This window comes from Sarcophilus harrisii, chromosome 1, assembly GCF_902635505.1.
Source record: "Sarcophilus harrisii chromosome 1, mSarHar1.11, whole genome shotgun sequence".
In the NCBI taxonomy this organism is placed as follows: Eukaryota; Metazoa; Chordata; class Mammalia; order Dasyuromorphia; family Dasyuridae; genus Sarcophilus; species Sarcophilus harrisii.
Genome location: NC_045426.1, coordinates 128114599 through 128130995, shown reverse-complemented (window position 1 = coordinate 128130995; position 16397 = coordinate 128114599). Strand labels below are relative to the sequence as shown.

General features: G+C 31.4%; 1 protein-coding gene across 3 annotated transcripts in view; it reads right to left on the bottom strand.

Annotated features, from left to right (window-relative positions):
- NIPBL (NIPBL cohesin loading factor) overlaps positions 1-16397 on the bottom strand; it is a 250207-nt gene that overhangs the window by 91774 nt on the left and 142036 nt on the right. For all 3 annotated transcript variants that reach the window (XM_031964203.1, XM_031964209.1, XM_031964213.1), the window contains exons 4-8: positions 15139-15266; positions 12807-12906; positions 11717-11868; positions 4018-4178; positions 3002-3098 (exon numbers count right to left, since the gene is read on the bottom strand). In XM_031964203.1, the coding sequence (XP_031820063.1) occupies positions 3002-3098; positions 4018-4178; positions 11717-11868; positions 12807-12906; positions 15139-15266 (638 nt within the window). The remainder of the gene's footprint in view (positions 1-3001; positions 3099-4017; positions 4179-11716; positions 11869-12806; positions 12907-15138; positions 15267-16397) is intronic.

The following is a 16397-nucleotide window of genomic DNA, read 5'->3' as shown; positions in this document are numbered from 1 at the left end:
AATTTTTAATAAGAACTTGGTTGAGTGATAAAATATTTTTTTGTGACAAAATTTTAAACTTAAAATTTTGTAATTATGTGTTTCTGAAAATAATTCTTCCTTGATGAAAGCAATTCATTTAATTTTTTTTCTCCCTTAATTATTTATATTTATCCTTTTGTCCTCATCACAGAATCTGATTTTTACAGCTGAAAGCAACCTAATTGAAAACAATTCTTCTTTTACACAGAAAGAAATTCAGGCAGCATGGCATAGTGGACAGAAGGCTGAACTTGGAACAAGGCCTGGGTTGGACCCCTCATAAGACAATAACTAGTTACATAACTCTAAATACATCACTTAACTTCTCCTATCCTTAGTCTTATCATTTGTAAAATGGAAACAATTTTAACACCTACCTCAGAGGGTTTTGGAGCAAAAAATTAAATGAGTAGTGAGCTTTGTAAACTTTAGTCCACTATATAAATGTTAACAATTTAAAAGGTTTAAGTTATTTAAGTCATTAAAAAAGCTTAAAGTTATACTTGGACTTTGGGAATACTTATTTTACAAGACACTTAACAAGCCTCAACAAAATCACAAAATTCCATGCGTTTCCACTCAAAGAAATCATTATATTACATATGTCATATGGAAGAAAAGTTTATTAAAAGAAGGATTCGGCTGGTTCTCTTTGTCCCTGGTGGGGCCCTATGGATGGAAGCTGTAAAAGAAAAAAAGAGACTTGAACCAAGGACAAACTTCCAAATAATTTGAACTCTTGAAATGTAGAATAGTTTGCCTTGGGCGGTATTAAGTTTTTTCTCACAGGTCTCGAAAAAAAAAAAAAAAAAAAAAAAAACTTCAAAGACTATTTGTTGGACATAGAGTAGAGGATAACTTTCTCAGATATAGGTTTGAGGATGCTAATATACCTTCCAATTCTCAAATGAGGTGATTCCATAATATGTATAGATCTCAAATAAGAAAAGGAGGAAAATATTGCCAATCCTTAATTTTCAAAAGTCTCTTTCAAACTGAGATGTACACACACCCAGCCACACCCCCCCACACACACCCAACCATTTATCTGAATATATTTTATACAACAGATTACCAAAGTATTTCTGAAGATGTTTTAAACAAACATTGTGACAAGTTTTCTGAATAAATAGTAAGATGCCTCTACAAATGTTAAGTACAGGAAAAAAAAAAAACACCAAAAGCAAAACCTGAGATTTTTATTGTTTTTGAACTTATATTGCTTAAAGGAATGAAATATATTGAAGTGTTGTGAACCAGTATTTTTTTGCTTTTATTATACAAATGAAAGGGTACAGCATAAGGACATATATGAATAATTGGTTCTATGACAAGTTAGGCAATGTAGCATTAAGCAGGGGCAATTTTATTAAATCAGAAGCAGTATTGTCATCATAATCATCATTAGAATCTATATTTACATAATGTTTTATGGTTTGCAGAGCACTTTGTATATATTAATTCATGTAATTAATTAGGTTCATATAATACATAGATGGACAAAAAAATAAATCCCCCCCCAAATTAGAGCAGGGTTTGATTATAATGAACATCAGTAGTTACAACAATATAACAATGATCAGAGTAAGCTTACATATAGTGATCTTTCTGTTCTCATCACTATCACTTTTCTTGGAAAACACTGCTTTTCCTCATTTTTCTAGTGTAACTCTTCCTCTTTTTTTTTTTGCTTTTAATGTTAACAACAAACAACGCATTATTTGGTTATATGTTATACTTTCTACCATGTCAAAAAACTTTTAAAATACTATGTTCTAGTCTTGAAACATTTGGATATTTAAGAAACAATTACAAAGTGTTATGGAATCATATTTAGAATTTATAGTAATATAATTCAATCTCATTATTTTAGAAATGAGGAAACGGAGGTGCTGAGAACTTAAGTGACTTGACTAAATGTGATAAATGCACAAAATGAAAGAGCCCGAATCTGAACCTGGGTCCCCACAACCCAACTCCAGCATGCTTTCCACTTCTACATATTTGAAGAACTAAGAGTCAGAACTTAAATGTAATACAATTTCAAATCAGGCATTTTCCATTTAAGAACATGGGAAAGAGAAGAAAGCCAACTGATAAACACCTAAATATACAAAACAGACAAACTGAAGACATTAAAAAATATTTTTTGCTTCATAAAAATATTTACTTTATAAAGTTTCCCTAATACATTTAAAAGACAATCTGATTTGTAAACAATATTTCAGGAACACTTTTATGTTTTGAATTTTTTTTGGATGGGAAGCTCCATACATACCAACACTGAAATATCAATTGGTAGTTCTTTTTCTTGAGTATTTTGGTCAAATTCTTATAATTCATGCAGGAACCACATTAGATAAATTTACAAAATTCCAACATGTTCCTTACGCATTTTAATAATCTTGATTACTAGTGAAACTGTGTACTTCAGTGCAACAGAAGGTACTTACATACAGGTAATGTGAAGTAAAAAACAACATTCTCCCAATGGGTCACACCCTATTCATGAATTTGTATGTCATGAATTTGTATGATTCAAGGAAAGAAAATATACTTTCAATTGTACTATTATTGCCAGAGATATATTTGCCTTTTGGTTGCAACTCAATCAAAGTTAAAACATCCTCTACAAATATTAATAATAAAACTCTTTCTGGTCATAATAAACACCATTTGCTATTAAAGAAGGAACTGGAGAAATGGTAATTTTGTCAAGGTCAGAAGATGAATCAGTTTAGAAAGTGAGGGGAAAAAAATGCACACTTAAAATGTTTCTTCCCAAATATCTAGAACCTAGAAGATATCAACTCTAAAATAATTATATCTGTAAAGACTTCTTTAAATTGCTGCACTGCTAGTGAAAAATGGAGAATTTTGAAAGGACAAATGTTTAAAGTGTAAGTTATTCATTTGAAAGGAGAAATTCTTATATAATATTTTTAAGAAAATCAACTGATGAGATCAATTACAATAATACCTTTGGGAGTTCCATCACTTCCAGCTGGGGAGCACACTGGCTGTGGAGACCTCAAAGGAAATGATGCAGCATTCCTCATTGTAGAAGAATCTCCATCCTAAGAAGATAATTATAAATATACATGTCAAAGTGAGACTTCTTAGCAATGTTAAATATGCCCCCCCCCCAATAAATATTAATACAAATATATACAATGGATCGATATTTAAAATAACAAATTCTTTCACATCTTCCTGTTTTCTTGATTTAATATCTGATAAACAAGTATTTCAATTTCAAAATATAATGGATAGGCTAAACATGGGAAGGAAAAATAATGAACTAGTGCCACTATGATTCCCTTTATATTTGTCTGCCTTTTTCAACTATGGGTTTTATAAAAGTTTATGTGATCAAAATGACACTGAAAAAAAGGAACTTCATATTGAAGTTCAAAATCATTTGAAAATTTCCATAAATTTGCCCAACAAAGATGTCATTTCAGATAGATGACATTATTAGTCATAAGATCAAAGGTCTATCAGAGAAAAAAAAAGTGAAGGACAACAAGACTGGCTGTTCTGAGTTCTTTTAAAGGTACCAAACTTACCACTTTTCAGCAAAATGAGAAAAGAAAGTGCTACATAATTTTTATGTATGCTTAAAATTTTAACAGCAGCAGTAAAACAAAAGTCAACCATATAATCATAGCATTCACAGAACTACACTGATCTCTACTGTAGCTTTTTAATTTATTGATATTATTGAAAATAATTAAAACAGATGACATTTAAAATAAGGTTTTATATCATAGAGCTTTTTTCATCTAGTCTTCATAACAACTCTGTGAAGTAGGCAGTACATTTATTATTGTATCCATTCAATAAACAAGAAATTAAATCACTTGCCCAGCGCCACATAGCTCCTAAATGGCAGAACCATAATTAGAACCCAGGTTATATGATGTAAGGTAACAAAACAGTAAAACTACCCCTTTACCTTAAAAAATAGTGACTTTTTTTTTTTTTTTTACATACATCACTACTTAGCCTGTGCACCATGTGTAGGTAGTCGTCACTTGAGCCATGTCTAGGATTATCAGCATGATGATTAGCTGAATTGCCAGACAACTGACCAGAAACTTTATTATCATGCATGTTTCTCAGCCCACTTGGGACAATGGGACTTGATACTGATGCTGAAATTAGAAAGAATAATAAAATTAATAGCTTTTCAGGAAGAAAAAATTTATAACTACTTGGAGTCTGAACATAATGTTTAATCAATTATAAACAATATCATTGGTGTAATAGCCAATTAATTTAATTTTCAGACTAGACAGAAGTATAAATGTATGGCACACACATACACACATGCATTAACTACATAAATGGCCTTTGCAGTGCTAAATCTGCTTACTCAATTTCAAAATCTGTTTATTCAACTTTTCCAATATAAGTTTAATCTTTACAAAGATTTGTTGTGTTGGACTTTGTTGTAAAAATAGAAAAACAATTCCAAAGTGATAAAGATCACTTTAACTACCTAATAACTAGAAAATGATTAATCATGGAATAATGTTATTTAAATGGACTAGTCATTTGATTTTATCGCATGATCCTTCATTAATAATATTTGTGAAGAGAAAAAAAAGTTCACCTTGATAATAATCGAATAAATAAAATATATAAACATATAAACCCAATCCTCTTCCTAACTTCCCTTTTTCTGTTAAAGATACCACCATTCCAATCAGTTACTCAGGTCACAAATTTTTATTTATATTCTTTATATTTGTGTTGTGTGCCTTGTTAGAATGTAAGCTCTCAGAAAGAAGAAACTATTTCATTTCTGTTTTTATATCCAAGTATCTAGCACAGTACCTGCATGCATACTGTAGCTGCTTAGTTGACTGCTCTTCAAACTTCACTGTCACATATTCCCCAGATCTAATTAGTTGCCAAGTCTTGTTGATTCTTCTCTTTAATAGTATAAGGATTCCTAGCATTATATGGCTTTAACAATCTACTACTAGAAACTGAACCTTCCCAAATCTTTGCACCCATAAGATTGTTCCATTTTACTATGCTGCTAATTGTATTAAGTTCATTGTCAATTCCACATAATTCACTAAAGGAAATAATGTCATCTTTCATTTAGATAGTATTTTAGCTGTTCATGTAAAGACTAATAAATAGGCAATTTCAGACCAAAATTCAATTAAAAGCTTTTGGTAAAAACAGGTAAAGTCTTTTTCTAACAAAAGAACACATCATAGAACCATGTTCTAATTTACTTTAAATGGTTGTATACTTCCTATTAATGTAATTTTCTTAAATCTTTTCTCTAAATAGCACTTTTTCATAAAATCACTATAAAGGGACACAGATTTTAAGTCAAGAAATATAGTATTAGAGATTTTTATAACTCTATAAGGCCTTTAGAAATCATTTTGCCCAAGGAAACTAAAGTCTAGAGAGATTAAATGAAATTGACATTGTTATATATCTAATTAACATCAAAAAGCTAGAATATACAAAAAGTTAGATAAATTCAACTTATATAAGTAAATAGAATTTGTGTAGATAGCAAATTTTATGGAGAGTACTTACAACTGTAAGATTTAGAAATGGCCTCTCAAAGGAGGTGACATGAATAGAGCTTTAAAAGGCACCAGTAGTTCAAAGAAGCAGAAATCAGGAAGGAGAAGCAGTCCATGCCTGTGTAAAGTCATGGAGATGAGAGACGGACTATTCTTTATGGCAGGGACTTTTGTCAGTATAATTCCAGTGACTGGCACAGTGCCTGGTACAAAGGAGTTTATTAATAAATGATTTTTCAATTGAATATCCAATTGAACTGACTATTGGCTACTCTCCAAACAAAACAGTTCCATCTATTTGCTAAATGCATAGAATATCCACAAGTGCAGATGTGAAGTCTTCCCTGGTCCTCTCTGCTTAGAGCAGAAATACTTAACCTGAGGCCTGGGAACCTGGTTATTTTGTTTAAATTTTTGTTAATTGTATTTCAATGTAATTGTTTTCCTCTGTAATATTATCTATTTTATGCACTGAAAAACATTATTTAAAGGAGTCCAGAAGGGTCATCAGACTGTCAAAGATTAACAATAGTTGACTTAAGTGTTTTCACTCATTTCAAATTTTCTGAGATTAAATTGTCTACATTTTTTTAAAGCTATCACATGCTACTTTATATTATTCTTATCTATTCACATGTTCTACTTCTGTAATGTTTAAGGTTCTTGAGGGCTGTAACTTTGATCATTTAAAAAATAAACCTGTACTTCCAACACTTAGAATATAAGGCAAATTATTTAAAAAGTCACAGACCAAATTCTCATTCTAGTTACCCAAGATTAGGCTCTCAAGACCTCACAACTATATAATTACAACTAGTCTTCCTTACTCTTTTTTTCTGGCTTTCACCCCACTTAGCATAAAAACATTACACTTTTCTATCATTCATTGCATTTAGGAAAACATTTAATGCCTATCATATGTTAGAGATAGAAAAATGAAAACAAAGCAAGGAAATTACCTTTTATAAGTTATTTCCATTATATTATACCCTTTTTAAAAAATAAGTATCTCCTCACTGGTCTCCAAAGTAGAAGACCAAAGGACTTCCAGTTGTAGCAGGAACCCAAAGAATTTGTAATTAACAGTAATCAGTGTTTTCTATGATAGTCAGGTTTTTCTTTACATCATGCTCAAGCAAATTCTTTACCTAGTATTCCCTAATACTCCACTATTCCATCTCTTTCCTCTTTTGTGCAAGCTCTCAATAACTTCTCTTCTAAACCAAAGCACAGGCTCATCATGAGAATTAAAACTAAGTGCATTGGGAAAATTTTCACTGACCAACATGCTCAATCTTTGCTCTCCAGTGGCTGAAGGTGTTGTCTATGCTCCATGGCAGTGAGTCCTAAGATCCCTCTGTGGTTTGGGACAGGACAGAGTGACTCATATAATATAAATAGGCATGGTGGCGGCATCATAGATCTCAGTATATTATTTTCCTCCTAAACCCACCTTTCTCAAACTTTTCATATTATAATCTACGTTATCACTACCCTGCTAGTTATCCAAGTTTGAAATATTTCCTTAATTCCTCACACTTTACTCATTCAATTTAACAAAGCAATTACCAAGTTTTGTCATTTCTATTTCTATAACATAACTCACAACCTCTGCTCTACACTAGAAAGTTTAGCTAATCAACAACTCTACCTAGACTACTGCAATAGCCTCCTAATTAGGAGTCTCTGCCTCAAATGTCACCTGATGCCAATGCAACCCTTCAAGTAACTTGTCAAACTGATTCTTCTTAAAGTACAGGCCTAACCATGTCACAAATTCCTCCCTTACTTCAATAAATTCCAGTAGCTCTATACTGATTCACATAGAAATTCCTCTATTTGGTAATTAACATACTTCAAGATCTAATCCCAACCTACCTTTTCAACCTCATTATATATTTACTCTCCTCCCTGAACTCTTTCTGGTAAAATTTGACTTCTCACTGATCCTCACACACATATTGAAGCACAACTAAGATATTCAAATGTGAATAGCATATTAAAGCATGATACCATTCATTAAGCAGAATCACATAAAGACAAAAATTAAAAACTTTCTGCCAAGTTGAAACCAGAGACAATTCACTTTTGATTGTTGTGGGGTTTTTTTGCATTGTATATGGTGAAAGCTACCTAGAAACATGATTTTTGCAGAAAAAACACATTATGTTTACCACTATAATCTTTATTTCATAATTGTATCTTAAACTTTAAAAAGCATATTTAAAAAACCAATTAAATTGCTTAGCTAATTACAATGATGAAATTAACTGAATAATTAATTGCTAACAATTATTTATACTTTCTCTTATCCCCCAGGACATATACAAGAATTTTTTTTTAAACAATGAAGCACATTTAACTGACATTGCTTTCACTAAAAATATTATCATTGATAAATTTTAGTGAGAGCCAAAAGTTTTTTTCCTATGGTTAATAAAAGATATTTTAAAAACATTTAATTCACCTTTATCTCACTTTCTGAAATTTCTGGGTTTAACTCGATTTTATACACAATATTTTAATAGTACAGTAATACATATATAATTTATAAAATATACAACACATATATTGCCAGTGAACACGTAAAACATTTTTTTATAGAGAAGGATGTGGGATTAAAAAAATGCCAAATTACAGTTTTTAGCTATTTATTATTTTACTTGAACAAATCTTATGTCTCATTTTTATCTGAATCATCTCTACTTCAGTCAAGCTGATTCATATTAAAAATATAGAGCATATGAATTTTTTTTTTGTCCTCTACCCTCTACACATTTTCTCATTTTCCCCATTTTAAAAGGCCCATGGGCTCAAGTTCTACTTCCTCAACAAACACATTTCTCATCTACATTCTTTCATACTAATTCTCTTTCTACTCTTAATAGTAAGAACACCAAGCTGGCAACACAAAATTTATTTCTTGAATGTGATAAAATCCCAAGAAAGTATTCCTGTAGATGAATTTTAAAATCATGACTAAAATCACAGAGAACTGAATAAGAGTTATCCTTGGAGTAAGAAGACCTGACTTCCAGAGGCCAAGTGTGAGCCTGGGTGAAAGTCATATCTTTATGTTTCAGGTAACTCTCTAAGAGATCAAGTGGATTTTAAGAGATTGGATAAGCCCAACTCTTCATTTTATACATAAGGAAACCACAAAACCTACTAAAGTTAGGTGGCTTGTCCAAGTAGAATAGTCAAGAATCAAAGGTAAACTACTGTAGAACTTGAACTAAAGAGGCTGGACTAAGGGATACTGGGCTGAACTGGGACAAATTGAGGAATTGTAGATTATTAAACTATACCAGTTATCTTAATGTAGGAAATAGGAAGGACCCTGAGAAAAAGTAAAAAACAGGCAAAGTTTGCTTTCCAATTTACTTTTCAATCTTTCCTTTACAAGAGTGGAAGTGTAAACTTCTGTTTCTTATTTTCTTTTCTTATTTCCAACTATCTGTCCCCACCTAGATGCAACAGGCACCCAAGCATACTTATGTGGCAACCTAATTCTTCCAAGACTCTCTTATTACTCTGGCCTGCTCCCAATTTCCTCTAGCTCTCTTCTCCTCAATTTCTCATTGGGTAGTATATACCTTTTGGGGGTATAGGTTTGATTGCTGTAATAAAATATAAAGACTTTATCCTTAGATTATTTATTTTACAAAAGAGGCTTATAAATTAACTAATCCCCAGAATATGAAATTCTTTCCTTCCTTCAAGGCGTTTCATGTCTTATTTTTTCTATGAAGCATTCTCTACTTCTACCAGCTTGAAATAATAGACTTTTCTTTTGCATTTATTTAAACTTGTAGAGTTTTACTATACATGTCATATTCTCATCTATATTGTAAAATTGTTTAGTGCAGGAACTACGCCTAGTTCTATCTACATATTCTCATTTCTTAGATAAACTAAAGCTCAAATATGAATTGCAGATTTAACTGTCAATTTAAATGTCAATTATTTAAAGGGATTTCAATAAAGAAGGGAAGGTGTGGTAGATAACAAAACTATGTGGAAAGAAGATATGACTAGTAATTTTCTAGGATGGTAGTGTTTGTGGTGGGGGACTCAGAAGCTCCAACTGGCCATGGCATTACCTCAAAGAGATAACCAAGTTGGGAAGATGGGAAGCATCTCATTATGTCTGCAATAGTCAACTAGGGGCTTGAATCCTACTTACTCTTTCATATATTCAATACTTCTCTAATCTTTTTTTTCCCCCAATTCTCTTGTTAAGCACCCAGTTTTGGGTATGAGCTCCTCTAATTAATTATAACCTGTGTTTCAGGAACTTGGATGAGAGACTACTTGGCCAAAATTGTACCAGTGTACATTTTGAGCATATCACCCTTTACTGAGATGAACAGAAATCGGTGGGGTATCATTTGGATTACAATTTCACTGCATTGTCTTTCCCTCAAATCCACTCTTCTTTTAAACTTCCATTCTTAAAGTCATTTGGATTTTCAAACAATACACCCTTCTTTATTCCTTACTTTCATTTTGGCAATCAGTTGCCAATCTTACTGATCTACCCTTCAGTCATCTCTTACACTCACCACATTTTCTCTTAGTCATTCAAGGTCTCATACATCTCGTTTGGACTATTGTAATAGCTTCCTATTTTGTCTCCTAGCTTCATCTTTCCCCATTCCAACTGACCTTATATCACTATCAAATTGAAATATCTAAAGCACAGGTTTAACTATATTAATCCCTAATTCAATAAATTATAAACTATAACATCAGATATTGTTTCATTTCATCCTGTTAAATTAATATTTTAAGTTTTATAATGTACACAATCATTCAGAGTAACATATACATATAATTCATTAAAACATATACATATATTGGAGGTGCATGCTCATTTTTTTTTAATTGACAGAAGCGTGCAATTAAAAGTGTGGAGACCATAGAACTAGGAAACAATAATGAATTATTTTTAATAACAGATTTTCAAAAAAGCAAATACTTTTAATCCAAGAAAAATACACATAATTATCTTGAATTAAGGAATCTCACATGTATTTTCAGAAAGGGCTGAAAAATCTATCCAGACAACAGTAACAAATGAAGCAAACATTTCAAATAAAAGACTAGTACAGTTTCCAAATCTTGGCTTTGGTAATCCAATTATGTTAACATGCTTTCAATTCCAGTAGTGCTAGCACCCAATTAATAAATTACAAAGCTCCAATTATAATTTTATCATACCAAACATTACCATAATGTTTAAGAAAATCATGACAGGAATTTCCATTAAATCTATTTTCAACTTAACTTACTCTGAAATTACACTCTGAAAAAGTATACAGGTAACTGATACTTTGTTATGGAAAAGCTCATTTACTTACCTAAACCATTTCATTATTAGCTTTTTACCCCCATTTGATTACTACTCTACATAAAATAATTTCAAACTATGAAAGGAATTGGCATGACATAGGCCATATAGGTATCTCAAGTTTAGTTAAATTGGTAATTGTATCTCAAAGCTATTAGGACATGGAAATATATGCAAATTTAGAATAAGTTTTTTTTAAACACAGTCTACCTCTTTAATTTTTAAAGAAATAGTCTCATTCATTTTTTTCTAAGTATGAAAGCATGATATTTTAGAGCTAGAAAATATCTTAAAATCAATACAGTACAACATGAGAGACAAAGAAACAAGAGGCAGAGAAAAATTAAATGTTTTGCTGATAGAGTTATTAATGAGCCAGAATTAGAACATGTTTTTGGACTCCTGACTAATGCTTTTTAAAATATTTTATACCACACTGACTCTTAACTAAGAAACTTAAAAACATTAATAATAAAAAAACTTCTCTTAAATATTTTGTTCTTTTTATAATAGCTCTCTGGAATAAATGTGCATTATGAGAAATTAGCTGTGCAATATAAGCTAAAGTTTTTGTTCCAATCCTGTAAATGCTTTTCTTAAGTTTTTTTTTTTTAAGTCATTAGAGTTACAAGTTGATTCACATAAAGAACAGTCAGATGTCTTTGTTATTAGCATTTTATTAAAATCTTTAAGACAAGAATATCAAACCTAGCAGTTAATCTGAAATATACACAATCAGGCTCCGTAACATCCTCAGTAAAAAAATGTCCAACAGTCTTACCTTGCTGCATCTGTGGATGTGGTGTGTAACTTGGAGGATGTGAGTATGGCATGTATCCTGCAGGGCTCTGTGGGGCATATGGACTAGGCACTGGGCTGTTTGGTTGTGCCATATATCTGTTCCCAGAGCTTGTCTGTGGGGGCACAAATCGGCTAAAACCCCAAAATCAAATGAAGAATTATATGAGGAGATGCAATTAATTATTTCATTCCTTGAAATTTCATTTTCACAAAATTCTCCAAAGTACATTTGTACTATACAGAATTATGGAAGCTTAAGATTCTTACAAAATATTTAGGCAACATTTAATAGATTCAGAATCCCTTTATTTTAAAAATTAAAAGTAAAGTAATGAGATCTATTATAAAAGTTGTGACCACTCAAAGTAAATTCTTGCTAAAATATACTTATACAGTATACAATTTCTTACAGTTTAAAATATCAAAACTTTCTTTTCCTTTCCCCAATTTAATTATTAAAATAACATCAGTTAAACTTCTAATCAGAGTAATGATAGGGACACATCATGTTCTTCTCTATACATAATTCTTTACTGAAATAGTCACAAGTTTTCCTTTAATACTTCAAGCATCTCTGCTTTCATGACTGGAGGTACTCTACTGAACAGTGACAGCAATTCCTTTCATAAGTGGTATTAAATTCAAATAGAACAGCTAAGTATATACTGACTGAAAAAACTTCAAAGTAACACTTTCTATATTGTACTGTATTTTCATTTGCTTTTTTATTTTTAATTTCCCAATTACATTTTAATCTGGTTACACTTGCACTGAAGGTAAGGGGAGTTAGAAAATAAGGCTTTCTGGTTATCTGCAGGCCAAACTTTGACACCTCTTCTCTACACTGTAGTAGATGGTCTAAAGAGTTGCTATAATTAAAAAAAAATTCGTCTGGTGAGTAACCTTCTGCCAATGAGATTTAGATGTATAATGCATCAAAATAATAAGCTTTAAAACTAACACAGAACTAAAACAACTATATTTTATCTCCAAATAGAACTTTTTTCCTAAGAAAACATAATGTAAGATGTCCAAAACAAAAGCCACGTTTAATAATTATACAATATTACCTGGAAGGGCTATGTGAGATAGTGGTTTGTTGATAATTGGAAGATGCAGGACTACTGTGCATGGAATTTTGAGAAAGTTTATACTGGGACATCATCATTCCTATGCAACATAAAAAATATTATTGTATTAATTTCTTGTAAAGTTAATACCATTTTAACCATTCAAACTCAAGTACAATTTCCCCCCCCCTACAAATACTCAAAACATGGTGTCTTTCTTTTTTGCTAATGTTTTCATTTTGATGGGTGTAAGAAGGCAGTTTATAAAAATGACTTTAAACTTCATGTTAAAGTTTATAAAGTATGTAAGAGTTTATATAAAATCATTATATAATTGCAGGAATACAACCGAAGACCTTATAAAAACTTGAATACTACATTTCACACAATCATAGATTTAAGAAGCTTAGTAATCACCTGGTATAATGGGCTGAAGCTCAAGTTGAAGCACTGAGGTCTGAGACTAAATAGTAATTGGACCATATTCTATTAATATATATGCTTGGAGAAAGAATGGCCCCCACCCACTCTTTGTGCAAGTCCTGATGTGTTGTATAGGAAATGAGGATTTTGGTGGGTGGAGGCAGGGGGGCGGAGAGAGAAGTGGAAAGAGACTGCTGGCTGGCTTGCAACTGCTCACATTACTAATCCCCCTTCACCTCCAATCCTTCTTCACTTCTACTGAGAATAAAGATTGAAGATTTTCCCTTAACCCGAATTCCTGAATCCGGCTGTAAAATATGCGGTCATCACGACCTGGTCCAACTTTTGAGCCAATGAAGCAATTTATTTCTGTATCATCTTTTACAGGTGGTCTTATAGTATCTGACTGAAAACTTTTAGTGATGAAAAGCTCTTTATTTTTTTTGCTGAGACAACTGGGACTAAGTGATTTGCCCAGGGTCACACAGCTAGGAAGAATTAAGTGTCTGAGGCTGGACCTCTTCCTGACCTCAAGGCTTATGCTCTATCCATTATGTCATCTAGCTGTCCCAGCTCCTTCCTTACACTTAGGAGTATAATACTATATACTACATAATACTATATTAAATGCTAAATATATAGTATAGTTATATATACACCGTAGTATATATAAATATATATGTATATAATACTAGATTACTATATATAATACTAGAAAGTTTTCCTCAGAAATTATGCTGCCTGCAACTTCCATTTAATATTTATCCTTGTTTTCTCTAGAGCAACACAAAATATGCATATTCCCTCTTTCATATAATAGATATCTGAAAAGTTATTAAATGCCTCCCTAATCTTGACTTCTATTCTGTGGACTATATAATTTATGTTCTGTAGACTATATAATATAATATAATAAGTTCTTTCAACTGTTACACAAATATTTTGTTACAGAGAAGCTGGACGATATAGCAGATAGGAGTGCTTGATTTAGAGATAGGAAGACATATCACATCATATGCCAGCTGTGACTTTAGACAAGTTGCTTAACCTCTCTCAATTTCAGTTTCTTAACCTATAAGGAAAACACACACACACACGATTCTCATGGGAATCAAAATGAGACAATATAGGTAAATGCTTTCTAAATTTCGAAATGTCAATTATTCACATGGAATGAAGCAAAAGTCAATTATCTGGTAACTTTAAGGTCCAAAGTGAAACTAATCTATTAAAGACTTGAAAGAGCTTAAGATCTCCTTTCAAAACTTGTTTTGGCTCACTTTTCTCGCTCTAATTTGTCCCTAAATTTAATCTCCTGCTTTTAACTCTTTTAAACCATTTACCATGTTTAATGATAGCTACATACCTTTTCCAAATCTGTATACTCCCCCAAACATAAGTGATTTTGTAATTTAATCATTATTTTATATGGAGTGGATGCATTAAGGAACTAGGCAAAACCAAAACGGAACTTCTAGAATAGGAACTCAGGATGAAAAGGGTGAATGAAATCCTAAACTCTATAGGTCTCAAATTACAAAATTCTTAAAAGAATTAAAAAATCCAACGATATTCTCTTAGTTTCATTTGACTTCCATGGCCTCTTAGCATCATACAAACCTGATCAAGGATGTTATTAACAAGTAATATTTATGCAGTCACTGTTATGTATATGGTCCATATTCAGGGTATTATTATTACAGGGTATACTACAATATTCAGGGTATTACAATACTAAATACCAAATACCCATATTCAAGGTATTATTACTACAGTACAATTAGATAAATATTATATGCCATCTTATTAAGAAAGAGACATAAACTTAGTAAAATTAATTTATACTCTAGTGTTTGAACTATGAAGAAAAATATATTTCAAAATGTAATTAATAGAAAAATATTCTTACCACTCTGTACGTATCTGTTCTGCATGCTTTTCTCCCTGAAAACATTAGGATTCCTTGCCAGGACAGACTGCAGCAAGACTGGTATGTCTCCTTCTGGATCATCACTACCAAGATTATCTTTCAACTCTCTATTAAAGAAATGAATAGAAGTTAAATAATCACATAATGTAATATAAATATAATGTAATATAAAAATGTCCTAAGTTATAAAAATTCCATTACTCTAGCCAAGAATACAAAATGATTTGCTAAGGATGAAATGTGTTCCAGGAAGTGTATTATTTTTTGGAGTTATATGATCTAGAGAACTTTGCATTTGAAAAAATACAAAGCAGAAGATAAACTGAGGCCAGCTCTCAATTATTAACCTGATGAAAGATAGAGAAAAGAAAGCAATTCAAAAATTATTCTTTGGTTCTGTATTGCACTTTTTATTCCTTAGATTTCAATGAGAGTGATAATGATTGTAGCTAATATTTATTAGCCAAGTACCTTACATAATAATTATATTTTATATATATTGGCTAATATACCTGTGAGGTAAGTGCCATTTTACAGATGAGGAAACTGAAGTGGAAAGACATTAAGTACTTTGTCCAGAGTTACTTAGCTATTAAGTGACTGAGATAGGATTTGAACTCATATCTTCCTCACTGTAAGAGCAGAGTTCTATTTGTTAACATCACCTAGATGATACCGTGATAGAATGGAAAAAATATCAGTCAGAAAAACTGGCTTTATTGTCCTGGTTCTACAATTTGGTATCCTTATTGACACTATAGGTCACTGAAGCTCTTTAAGCTACAGTTTCCCATGTATAAAAGAATAGAAATAATTATGGAATTTTAAAAATACTATAATGTGCCACAAAATAATAAATATTGCATATAGATATATGTATATAGAGAGAGTATTATATAGCCATATATAATAGCCTCTGATGCTTATGAAAATAATTTCCAACAAAATAATGGAATGACAGTGTCAAGACTTCACAGAGAACACAGAAGCCACTCAATTTCTCTATCCTGTGCCCATATACCAAATTAAAAGTCAACAAAGAGAATCCAGATAGCAAATGATTAAGCACAGTACCCACTATAAATAAATCTGAAAGAACTAAATTATAATTCACAAATCTATTAAGCTATTTTTTCCTTTTTCTTCTTTTTAATATCAATGTTCTATTTACATCATATTGCCTGGTATAAACTTATCTAGGAAGTCACTGCCTTTTAGCTCTTAGAGACAGTAAATTA